Genomic DNA, 12815 nt, shown 5'->3' with positions numbered 1-12815 from the left:
GTTTAACATCTTATCAAAAGATAGCACCTCTGACATTGCAGCACTCCCTTAGTAACTCACTGGACTATCAACCTTGACTTTTTTGTTAAGGCTTTGGAGTGGGACTTGAACTAAGAACCTTATCTCTCTTGAGATGAGAATCCTGTCAACTGACACAAGCCACTGTGGGCAATTGTTTTGCATAGATTGAGAGCAATGTCAGTTCATTAAAAATGGCTGGTTGGTTAGAAAGGCATCTAGCCTTTGGGTTTATATTTTCTTTGAACCCTGTTTTTGTGAAAATAGCACTGATGATTTGAAGGAAAGGAATTCATAATGTTTCGGAATGATCCTGTCAACTATAGCCTTAGAAGAAGATGAAATGCATACAGTGATCATTTGTGATGTTTTTTGAATATTGATATTAAGTATTCTTGTATTTCCAGGCCCTGGATATACTTCTAGAAAGGATGAAAACCTCAAACTTTGATTTTTCTAAATTGAAATCCTTGTCTGGCACTGGTCAAGTAAGTGATGTTAATTTTTTGGAATAAAATTAATTTTTTGTGCTTTTTGCAAAGGTTTGTTAAAATACATTTGTTTCTTTCACAGCAACATGGTAGTGTTTATTGGAAAGAGGGAGCCAAACAGACCTTGAATAATATGTCCAGCGATCATTCCCTGTATCAGATATTGGAGGTGAGGATTTGTACAAATTTTGCTCATAATATCGTGTGAAAAGTTTGAGAGATTCAATCCTTTATAGATTTTGAATTACGCAGATGTCCTGCTTTAGATTGCTCATTTTCACCTCTGGGAGCTGTGCCATGAAGCAGGTGGACAGAATTTTGCCTTTTCATTCATTGTTTAGACAGGATTTTGATGGCCCACTGCGGATGGGAACTGAAGCAGACAAATGAACAATTTGGCACACAGTCACTTTGGGTGATTAGAGTTAGTGGAGAAAGTGATCTGTGTGCAGATGATCAGTTGAGATGGTTTTAACCACACAGGAGCCACTGCTCTGTAAGAGGGATGTACAGTGAGCATTGACAATTCATCTGACCCTCACAAGACAATAGTGGAGAGAGAGACTTTGGGAACTGCAGATGCTGGAGAATCCAAGACAACAAAGTGTGGGGCTGGATGAACACATCAGGCCAAGCCGCATCCCAGGAGAAGAAAAGCCGACATTTCAGGCCCAGACCCTTCATCAGAAAAAGGGGATGGGGAGAGGATTCTGAAATAAATAGGGAGAAAGGGAGAGGCGGACCGAAGATGGATAGAGGAGAATATGGGTGGGGAGGTAGCGAGGGGATAGGTCAGTCCGGGGAGGACGGACAGTTCAAGGGGGCAGGATGAGGTTAGTAGGTAGGGGATGGAGGTGCGGCTTGAGGTGGGAGGAGGGGATAGGTGAGAGGAAGAGCAGGTTGGGCAGGCGGGGTCAAGCTGGGCTGGTTTTGGGACGCAGTTGGGGGAGGGGAGATTTTGAAGCTGGTGAAATCCACATCGATACCATTGGGCTGCAGGGTTCCCAAACGAAATATGAGTTGCTGTTCCCGCAACCTACGGGTGGCATCATTATGGCACTGCAGGGGGCCCAGGATGGACTTATCGTCTAAGGAATGGGAGGGGAAGTTGAAATGGTTCGCGACTGGGAGGCGCCGTTGTTTACTGTGAACCGAGTGTAGGTGTTCTGCAAAGCGGTCCCCAAGCCTCCACTTGGTTTCTCCAATGTAGAGGAGGCCACACCGTGTACAGCGGATGCAGTATACCACATTGGCGGATATACAGGTGAACATCTGCTTGATGTGGAATGTCATCTTGGGGCCTGGGATGGGGGTGAGGGAGGTGGTGTGGGGGCAGGTGAAGCACTTCCCACCGTTGCAGGGAAAAGTGCCGGGTGTGGTGGGAGTTGGGGGGGGGAGTGTGGAGCAGACAAGGGAGTCCCGGAGAGAGGAGTCTCTCCGGAAGGCAGATAAGGGTGAGGTTGGATTGTAGATGGCCGAAGTGTTGGAGGATGATGCATGGTATCCGGAGATTGGTAGGCTGGGATGTGAGGATGAGGGGGATTCTCTTTTGGCGGTTATGGCGAGGGCGGGGTGTGAGGGATGAGGTGCGGGAAATGCGGGAGACATGGTCAAGGGCGTCCTCGACCACTGCGGGGGGGGGGGGGATGTTGCGGCTCTTGAAGAATGAGGACATTTGAGATGTGCGAGAGTGGAATGCCTCATCCTGGGTGCAGGTCCGGCGGAGGCGAAGGAATTGGAATAGGGGATGGAATTTTTGCAGGAAAGAAAGTGGGAGGAGATGTATTCCAGGTAGCTGTGGGAGTTGGTGGACTTGAAATGGACATTGGTTTTTAGGTAGTCATCTGAGATGGAGTCAGAAAGGTCCAGGAAGGTGAGACTTGTGTTGGAGATGGTCAGGTGAACTTGAGGTTGGGGTGGAAGGTGTTGGTGAAGTGGATGAACTGTTCGAGCTCCTCTTGGGAGCATGAGGCAGTGCTGATACAGTCATGAATGTAACAGAGGAAGAGTTGGGGTTTTGGGCCAGTGTAGGTGCGGAAGAGGGACTGTTCCACATAACCTACAAAGAGGCAGGCATAGCTTGGGCCCATAGGTGGACCCATGGCCACCCCCTTTTTCTGTAGGAAGTGGGAGGAATTGAAAGAGAAGTTGTTGAGGGTGAGGACGAGTTTGGCTAGGCGGATGAGGATGTTGGTGAAGGGGGACTGGTTGGGTCTGCGGGACAGGAAGATGCAGAGGCCCTTAAGGCCATCTGCATGGGAAATGCAGGTGTATAGGGACTGGACGTTCATGGTGAAAATGAGGTGTTGGGGACCAGGGAATTGGAAGTTCTGGAGGAGGTGGAGGGCATGGGTGGTGTCACGGATGTAGGTAGGGAGTTCCTGGACCAAGGGGGAGAAAATGGAGTCCGGATAGGTGGAGATGAGTTCGGTGGGGCAGGAGCAGGCGGAGACAATAGGTCGACCAGGGCAGGCGGGTTTGTGGATTTTGGGAAGGAGATGGAAGCGGGCCGTCCGGAGATGATGGTTTGGTGCTTGGGGGTGGGATCACGATCAAGGGGGCTGCAGGAGGATGTGTCGGAGAGTTGGCCTCTGGCCTCAGCAATGTAAAGGTCAGTGCGCCATACTACAACTGCGCCTCCTTTGTCTGCGGGTTTGATGGTGAGGTTGGGATTGGAGCGGAGGGAGCGGAGGACTGCTCATTCTGCAGGGGAGAGGTTGGAGTGTGTGGGAAGGACAAGACAATAGTGGAACTTGGTATGGCAGTTAAAAGAAAACAAAAAAAAACAAAGAACTGTGGATGCTGGATGGTATCAGGTATTTGGAGGTAGTCAATTTCAAAATTTTTAAACACAATAAAAACATAACCCTATTAATACCAAAATACTCCTTCATAAATTGGAAGAAAAACAACAGCTTTTATATGGTAACCAAAACACACAGAGTACTCGGAAACACCGCTGATACAGTACTGACACTAGAGTCCTTGTCCCTAACAACTTGACAGGTTTGGATCACTTGTAACTTAAACTTGTGGACAGGAACTGCAGATAGCTTTTTCATGGAGCACTTAGACACCTGGTCTTAAATATAATTGGCTTTAAATAGCCTCTTCAGGGTTTTATCACAATACTGCTGGTCTGTAACTAACTGTTTACCACAGGGTAAACTGGTTTCACTATCCTTCCCTTCTCAGGAACGCTGGTATATACGAAATATCTTCATCTAAGGACTTCACATGACTGCTCCAAACTCAAAGTAAAACTAAATAAAAATCCTACTCCAATCTATAGATGTTTCCCTTAAAAAGAAAAAAAGTTCCAGAAATCTCTAATAAGCCTTGAAGTTGCATTATTTGTCTTGCTGGATCGCAAAACCATCTAAGGTAAACAAAAATCCATTAGTAGTGCACAAAAACCTATTCTAAAGCTAGGCCTCAAAAACTGTTTTAAACAAAATCCGTATGACTGCAGAATTAAGGTCAGGGAAGGTGGTAAAAGAGGGGGAGGTATGGCTTTGTTAGTCGAGGACAGTATTACGATGGCTGAAAGAACTTTTGATGAGGAGTTGTCTACTGAGGTGGTATGGACTGAGGTTGCCGAGGAAGGTTTATCGACTGAGTCAGTATGGGTGTAAGACAGGAACAGCAAGGGAGCAGTCACCTCATTAGGGGTTTTCTACAGACTCCCAAATAGCAGTAGGGAGATCGAAAAACTCATAGGCCAGCAGATTGTTGAAAAGTGCAAACGTAGCAGGGTTATTGTTATGGGTGACTTCAACTTTCCCAACATAGATTGGAACCTCCTTAGTGCAGATGGTTTGGATGGAGCTGTTTTTGTCAGGTGTGTTCAGGAGGGTTTCCTTACTCAGTATGCGGACAGGCCGACAAGGGGGGAGCCATTTTGGATATGGTGCTCGGCAATGAGCCAGGACAGGTGTCAGATCTCGTGGTGGGAGAACACCGTGGCAACAGCGACCACAACAGCCTCACATTTACCATAGCCATGGAAAGGGAAAGAAGCAGTTACCAGGGGAAGATATTTAACTGGGGAAAAGGAAACTATGATGCTATCAGGCAGGAGTTGGGAAGTACAGATTGGGAGCAATTGTTACACAGAAAGGGCACAACAGACATGTGGAGACTGTTTGTTTAAGGAGCAGTTGTTGCGCGTGATGTATAAATTTGTTCCTCTGAGACAGGTAAGAAGGGGTAAGATTAAGGAGCCTTGGATGACGTGTACAGAGGTGCTTCTCGTCAATAGAAAAAGGCCGCTTATGTAAGGTGCTGCCGTAAGAAGCAAGGGTCTAGCACAGCTTTAGAGGATTACAGGCTTGCTTGGAAGGAGCTCAAAAGTGGACTGAGGAGGGCCAGGAGGGGGCACGAAAAAGGCTTGGCAGGAAGGATTAGGGAGAATCCAAAGGCATTTTACTCATATGTGGGGAATAAGAGAATGATCAGGGAGAAGGTAGGGCCGATCAGGGATAGCATAGGGAACTTGTGCATGGAGTCTGAGCAGATAGGGGAAGCCCTAAATGAGTTTTTTGCTTTGGTTTTCAATAAGGAAAGGGACCTTGTTGCGAATGAGAACGTTGAGGAGCAGGAAAAGAGGCTTGAACAGATCAAGACTGAGGAAGTTGATGTGCTGGAAAGTTTGGCAAACATTAAGATTTATAAGTCCCCAGAGCCAGACCAGATTTATCCTAGGTTGCTCTGGGAAGCGAGAAAGGAGGTTGCTAAGCCGCTGGCGAAGATCTTTGCTTCCTCACTCTCCAAGGGAGTTGTACCGGAAGATTGAAGGGAGGCAAATGTTGTTCCTCTTTTCAAGAAAGGGAATAGGGAAATCCCTGGGAATTACAGACCAGTCAGTCTTACGTCTGTGGTCAGCAAGGTTTTGGAAAGAATTCTGAGGGATAGGATTTATGACTATTTGGAAAAGCATAGCGTGATTAAAGGGAGTCAGCATGGTGAGGGGCAGGTCATGCCTTACAAATCTTATTGAGTTCTTTGAGGAAGTCACGAGACAGGTTGACGAGGGACTTCAGCAAAGCATTTGATGAGGTTCCGCACGGCAGGCTCATATTTACACAGACATAGAACATTACAGCACAGTACAGGCCCTTCGGCCCTCGATGTTGTGCCGACCTGTCATACCGATCTCAAGCCCATCTAACCTACACTATTCAGTGTACGTCCATATGCTTATACTCATTCATAAAGTCAGGAGTTATGGGATACAGGGTGATTTGGCTGTCTGGATTCAGAATTGGTTGGCTGACAGGAGGCAGAGAGTGGTTGTAGATGCTAAGTATTCTGCCTGAAGGTCAGTGCTGAGTGGTGTCCCGCAGGGCTCTGTTCTTGGGCCTCTGCTCTTTGTAATTTTTATAAATGACTTGAATGAGGAGGTTGAGGGGTGGATTAGTATGTTTGCTGATGACACAAAGGTTGGAGGTGCCATTGATAGTTTCGAGGGCTATTGCAGGCTTCAGCGAGACATTGACAGAATGCAGAGCTGGGCTGAGAAATGGTAGATGGAGTTCAATCTGGATAAATGTGAAGTGATGCATTTTGGAAGGTCAAACTTAAATGCTGAATATAGGATTAAAGGCAGGATTCTCGGCAGTGTGGAGGAACAGCAGGATATTGGTGTTCAAGTGCATAGTTCCCTCAAAGTTACCATCCAGGTGGATAAGGTTGTTAAGAAAGCATATGGCTCTCATTAACAGGGGGACAGTTTAAGAACTGCGAGGTTATGCTGCAGCTCTACAAAACCCTGGTGAGACCACACTTGGAATATTGTGTCCAGTTCTGGTCGCCCTGTTATAGAAAGGATGTGGAGGCTTTGGAGAGGGTGCAAAGTAGGTTTACCAGGATGCTGCCTCGATTGGAGGGCTTGTCTTACGAGGAGAGATTGACTGAGCTTGGACTTTTCTCTCTGGAGAGAAGGAGGAAGAGAGGTTACCTTGTACACCTCGATCAGGTCATGAGAGGCATGGATAGAGTCGACAGCGAGAGATTTTTCCCCAGGGCAGGACTGACTGCCACAAGGGGTCATAGTTTTAAGGTGTTAGGAGGAAGGTATAGAGGAGAAGTCAGAGGGAGGTTCTTCACCCAGACAGTTGTGAGTGCATGGAATACTTTGCCAGTGGAAGTTGTGGAAAGCCGAGTCATTAGTGAGATTTAAGCGACTGCTGGACATGTACATGGACAGCAGTGAATTGCGGGGAGTGTAGGTTAGGTTATTTTATTTCTGGATTAGGATTATTCCACGGCACAACATCGTGGGCCGAAGGGCCTGTACTGTGCTGTACTTTTCTATGTTCTAATACTTTCAGGTTAATTGTTAACTTCAGACACATACAAAACCCATAGGTTACTAACTCGAATACCAAAAACCCAAGCTTACAATAAATGACAGTAAAAATATATTTTAATCTCAGTTTACGTTCACAGCCCTCAGTAATTCTATTCAAAGAGAAAGAGAAGCAGAAATTGCTGGAGAAACTCGGCCAGTCTAATAACATTTGTGCAGGGAAAGCAGAGTTAGTATTTTGAGTCCAGTGATGATTCAAAGAGCCTTAATTCCCTCCATCGCTTCCCTTTTCCAGTTTTGCTATTGAAGAATAGAAAGTCACATGTCTGCAATCATGACCAAACATTACCAGTGCAAATAATAAATAACAACTTATACCATCGCAAGTGAAAGATACTCAAGTAAACTGTTGAGTGCAATGAAAGGTTCAATGACCTAGGATGAAAAATAGGCCCTTCAACAGCTGACCTGATAATCTCCAACTTCATTTTCCTGCCTTTTCCCCATAATCCTTCTAAATAGTATTCTTTTTATGGCCTTGGATGAGTTGGAAGCAGCTGCTTGCATGTCTCCATGTGGCTGAGATGCCTGTGGCAGCTGTCCTTGTGGATATGTCAGTGGGGTGTCTTCAGAGGGTAGTGTGCAAAATGTCAATGCAGGGATATCCTCCATCACATAGGTTCTTTAGCCAGAAGGGACATGATGCCACCTATAATGGTGGCAACCCATGAGATGTGCTGCCCTCATCACCAGTGATTTCCTCAACCTTTAATAAACCTCTCAATGTGAGTACCAGCGGGGTGTTACTGGCATCAACATGCGTTTTTACACTATTAGGAATACTGACCAATATTATAGAATCCTGTATGCTCTTTATGCCTACCAGTGCACGGTTCTTGTGACTGCTCATGGTGCTGTTGTATATGGTCCTCCATGAGGATGACCACTCTACGTAGGAGGTCATGAATTCAAAACCCTGAATAGTGCGTACAACCTGGATGGGCTCCTCCATTCTTAGTCCATGTTTCCACATTGCCTCAGGGATCTCTGACATGTAGACAGACAGACATCTCACTGCTAGTTAATTAGAACTTACTTTCTTGTTGTTCCTGAGGATATAATTCCATGCCCAATGGAACGTGGCTGTGTCTGTTTGCGCACATCTGAGGGAAACTGCCCAGGGCTGCTCCAGCTTGCTTACTCCTCCTGTATGTTCATGACATGCAGTTCACCCACTACTAACTTTCCCAAATGTGAGTGGGCCTTCTGAAGCAACTATAACTGGTGGAAGTGCTCTTGACGTGATGATGCTAGGCCTGTGGCTTTGCTGTCGTCTGAGGATCCCAGTGATACTGCAAAGACATTGCTGTGCCCCTCCTCTAAAAGGTATTATGCTGATTTAAAACAAAGAACAAAGAACAATACAGTGCAGGGACAAACCTGTGCTGACCGTTCTAAAATAGTCTTCAATTACAGGGTCTGTATCCCTCTATTTCCTTCCAATTCAAGTATTCTTCCAGGTGCTTCTTGAATGCTACTAGTGTGTTTGCTTCCACCACCACTTATGGCAGTACGTTCCAGGCACTCCCATCCTTTTGTGTGAAAAACTTGCCTCGCATGTCTCTTTTAAACTTTCCCCCTTGCACCTTGAACCTGAGACCTCTAGTAATTGACCCCTCCACCCTGGGAAAAGCCTCATACTTTGAGAGAGTCGTCTCTTCTGCTACCCTCCAGAGGCCCCCTCCAGTATCTTTCCCATACCACTTCCAACACGACCTCAAGGCAACATCACTAAACTGTGGGGTAACTGCCATTGGTGCCTGACCTCTGCCACTTGTCATCCTCACTTCTACCTGCCATTGTGTTGGAAGCTTTCTGCAGTCAGACCTTGAAATTATATTTGCACTTTCTGACTCCTGCCTCCAAAAAACCAGCTGCCAAAGGTATTCTCCAATCCATCCAGGTCTATTTTCCAGAACTGTTGTGATGTAGTACTATTTCCCTGCCATGGAGTTTGGTTAAGACTGAGAAATTGTTTTGAAATCAGGATCCTCATCCCAAATGGAAAATCGTCCTTTTGTTTTAAGTCAATTATTTTCTTAGTCCAATTCTGCAGAAATCCTTCAAAACATCATACGGAGTCCGGGAACCAGGAACTATTTAAAAGAGGCTGTCTTGCATGGAGGTTCCTTGAGGCTGGATTATTGACTGGCGAAGAAATAGTACCACATCCTTTCCACTGATTAAATAGTGATGCTTTTCAGTGCACATTGAATAGTCACTTCATGTCAGGAATTTTTTCCATTTCAATTTTTTTTATGTCTGTGAGCATGTCCGCTGTGTGTGTAATGTATCCTAATTTGAAAGAGTTGCTAAAAGTTGCAAATTGTCACTCAGTTGCAGGAAGCTTTGAAATTATTGACAAATGTCAGTAGGCATTTAACACAAACACAGAAATCATTGGAAAAAGCTCAGCAGTTCTGAGGAGAAGGACCAAAAGATCCAAAAATTTAACTCTGATTTCTCTTAAGAGATAATGGGAACTGCAGATGTTGGAGAATCCAAGAAATAAAGTGTGAAGCTGGATGAACACAGCAGGCCAAGCAGCATCTCAGGAGCACAAAAGCTGACGTTTCGGGCCGAGACCCTTCATCAGCGAGGGGGATGGGGTGAGGGTTCTGGAATAAATAGGGAGAGACGGGGAGGCGGACCGAAGATGGAGAGAAAAGAAGGTAGGTGGAGAGGAGAGTATAGGTGGGGAGGTAGGGAGGGGATAGGTCAGTCCAGGGAAGACGGACAGGTCAAGGAGGCGGGATGATGTTAGTAGGTAGGAGATGGAGGTGCGGCTTGGGGTGGGAGGAAGGGATGGGTGAGAGGAAGAACAGGTGAGGGAGGCAGAGACAGGCTGGGCTGGTTTTGGGATGCAGTGGGTGGAGGGGAAGAGCTGGGCTGGTTGTGTGGTGCAGTGGGGGGAGGGGACGAACTGGGCTGGTTTTGGGATGCGGTGGGGGGAGGGGAGATTTTGAAGCTGGTGAAGTCCACATTGACACCATTGGGCTGCAGGGTTCCCAAGCGGAATATGAGTTGCTGTTGCTGCAACCTTCGGGTGGCATCATTTTGGCACTGCAGGAGGCCCATGATGGACATGTCATCTAAAGAATGGGAGGGGGAGTTGAAATGGTTCACGACTGGGAGGTGGAATTGTTTATTGCGAACCGAGTGGAGGTGTTCTACAAAGCGGTCCCCAATCCTCTGCTTGGTTTCCCCAATGTAGAGGAAGCCACACCGGGTCCAATGGATACAGTATACCACATTGGCAGATGTGGAGGTGAACCTCTGCTTAATATGGAATGTAATCTTTGGGCCCGGGATAGGGGTGAGGGAGGAGGTGTGGGGGCAAGTGCAGCATTTCCTGCGGTTGCAGGGGAAGGTGCCGGGTGTGGTGGGGTTGGAGGGCAGTGTGGAGCGAACAAGGGAGTCACGGAGAGAGTGATCTCTCCGGAAAGCAGACAAGGGTGGGGATGGAAAAATGTCTTGGGTGGTGGGGTCGGATTGTAGATGGCGGAAGTGTCGGAGGATGATGCGTTGTATCCAGAGGTTGGTGGGGTGGTGTGTGACAACGAGGGGGATCCTCTTTGGGCGGTTGTGGCGGGGGCGGTTGTGGCATCCCTCACACCCTGCCCCCGCCACAACCGCCCAAAGAGGATCCCCCTCGTTCTCACACATCACCTCACCAACGGCCGGATACAACGCATCATCCTCCGACACTTCCGCCATCTACAATCCGACCCCACCACCCAAGACATTTTTCCATCCCCACCCTTGTCTGCTTTCCGGAGAGACCACTCTCCCCGTGACTCCCTTGTTCGCTCCACACTGCCCTCCAACCCCACCACACCCGGCACCTTCCCCTGCAACCGCAGGAAATGCTGCACTTGCCCCCACACCTCCTCCCTCACCTCTATCCCAGGCCCCAAGATGGTTTTCCATATTAAGCAGAGGTTCACCTGCACATCTGCCAATGTGGTATACTGTATCCATTGTACCCGGTGTGGCTTCCTCTACATTGGGGAAACCAAGTGGAGGCTTGGGGACCGCTTTGCAGGACACCTCCGCTCGGTTCGCAATAAACAACAGCACCTCCCAGTTGCGAACCATTTCAACTCCCCCTCCCATTCTCTAGATGACATGTCCATCATGGGCCTCCTGCAGCACCAAAATGATGCCACCCGAAGGTTGCAGCAACAGCAACTCATATTCCACTTGGGAACCCTGCAGCCCAATGGTGTCAATGTGGACTTCACCAGCTTCAAAATGTCCCCTTCCCCTATCGCATCCCAAAACCAGCCCAGTTCGTCCCTTCCCCCACTGCATCCCAAAACCAGCCCAGCCTGTCTCTGCCTCTCTCACCTGTTCTTCCTCTCACCCATCCCTTCCTCCCACCCCAAGCCGCACCTCCATTTCCTACCTACTTACATCATCCCACCTCCTTGACCTGTCCATCTTCCCTGGACTGACCTATCCTCTCCCTACCTCCCCACCTATACTCTCCTCTCCACCTACCTTCTTTTCTCTCCATCTTCGGCCCGCCTCCCCCTCTCTCCCTATTTATTCCAGAACCCTCACCCCATCCCCCTCTCTGATGAAAGGTCTAGGCCCGAAACGTCAGCTTTTGTGCTCCTGAGATGCTGCTTGGCCTGCTGTGTTCATCCAGCTTCACACTTTATTTTCTCTTAAGATATGCTGCCAGACCTGCTGAATTTTTCCAACAATTTCTGCTTTTGTTTCTGATTGACTGTATCTGTTTTCTTTGGCTTTTATGTTTTGATCAGGTATTTAATGTAATCATTATTCAAAGAATTCTCTTTTTTATCCCGCACCCCCGCCCCATCGAGGGCCGAAGGGCCTGTACTGTGCTGTAATGTTCAAATGACTTTTCTCTTTAGTCTAGTTTTGCTGTAAAAGACTCTCCTATCTGGATGGACTCCAGTACCACTGCAGAATGCCAGCAACTAGAAAAGTCTGTTGGAGGGCCACAGAAACTTGCTGACATCACCGGATCACGTGCTTACGAGGTATGTTTTTAGTTCAAAGATTGCAAAAGTGAAAATTGAACAAATTAACAATGGCATTGAGTGATGCTGTAGCTTCCAATGAGGGAAGAAGTGGGAACATATTGACAGTCAATGCATAAATATTTGCTTTGGATGTTATTTACTGATGTACTACTCTGAGGTCTAATGTGGCATTATGTGACTTTTGGAACAAATAGTCTCAAAGTCTCATAACTTTCGATAACTTAAAATCAATACACGTACATGAGGCACAGTTTTAGTTTAGTGTTTAAATGTCTGTATCTCACTAGATGTTCTGAAATATTAAATGTAGTGTGCTAGGCCAACAACCTACAATTATAATATGGAATTAACAGACAACTTTGGGCTGAATGTAACCTTTTTGGCCAAGTCCAAAGTATGTCGAATTTGTTTGAAAACATATCTGCTGCAATACCTATCGAGTATTCTTACTTCACCTTACCAACTGTGCTTCACAAGCTATCTATCCTGTCCCTGTGGATGTTCCTCACATCTGACTCTGGCCCATCTTACCATGCTCTGCTCCCAGAATTATTTGTTATTCACTGGATATCACAAATTCATCAGCATCCCTTGCACTCACACTATCTCTAAAAGCCTGGTGTTCACCCAGACAAGCACTGTCAAGTGCAAGATATCACCCTTTGGAATCATGTTATTGCGGAAGAATGTGTTATCTATATTTCCATGCACATACACAAAGAGCCTGTATTAAATGGGAAAGTGAGTAGTGATATCTTGGAAAGACTTCATATTGCAGTAGAGGAGGTGCTGGAGGCTTCTAAATGCGTAACGGTAGAAAAAGGTTAAGGGTCCTGATCAGGGTACTCCAGAATTTGAGGGTAAAGATTGCTGGGCACATGGTTGAGATGTTTGTATCATTGCCAGTCATGGCTGAGG

At 46.9% G+C, this 12815-nt stretch overlaps 1 protein-coding gene across 6 annotated transcripts in view; it reads left to right on the top strand.

The window, feature by feature from the left end:
• xylb (xylulokinase homolog (H. influenzae)) overlaps positions 1–12815 on the top strand; it is a 280173-nt gene that overhangs the window by 21230 nt on the left and 246128 nt on the right. For all 6 annotated transcript variants that reach the window (XR_009442990.1, XM_059640104.1, XM_059640100.1 and 3 more), the window contains exons 4-6: positions 426–506; positions 592–678; positions 11766–11894. Coding sequence is in view for 5 of the 6 variants with exons in the window: in XM_059640104.1 (XP_059496087.1) it covers positions 426–506; positions 592–678; positions 11766–11894 (297 nt within the window). In the remaining variant the exon portion in view is untranslated. The remainder of the gene's footprint in view (positions 1–425; positions 507–591; positions 679–11765; positions 11895–12815) is intronic.

This window comes from Stegostoma tigrinum, chromosome 2 (genome assembly GCF_030684315.1).
Source record: "Stegostoma tigrinum isolate sSteTig4 chromosome 2, sSteTig4.hap1, whole genome shotgun sequence".
In the NCBI taxonomy this organism is placed as follows: domain Eukaryota; kingdom Metazoa; phylum Chordata; class Chondrichthyes; order Orectolobiformes; family Stegostomatidae; genus Stegostoma; species Stegostoma tigrinum.
This window is presented reverse-complemented; position numbering and strand designations above follow the sequence as displayed.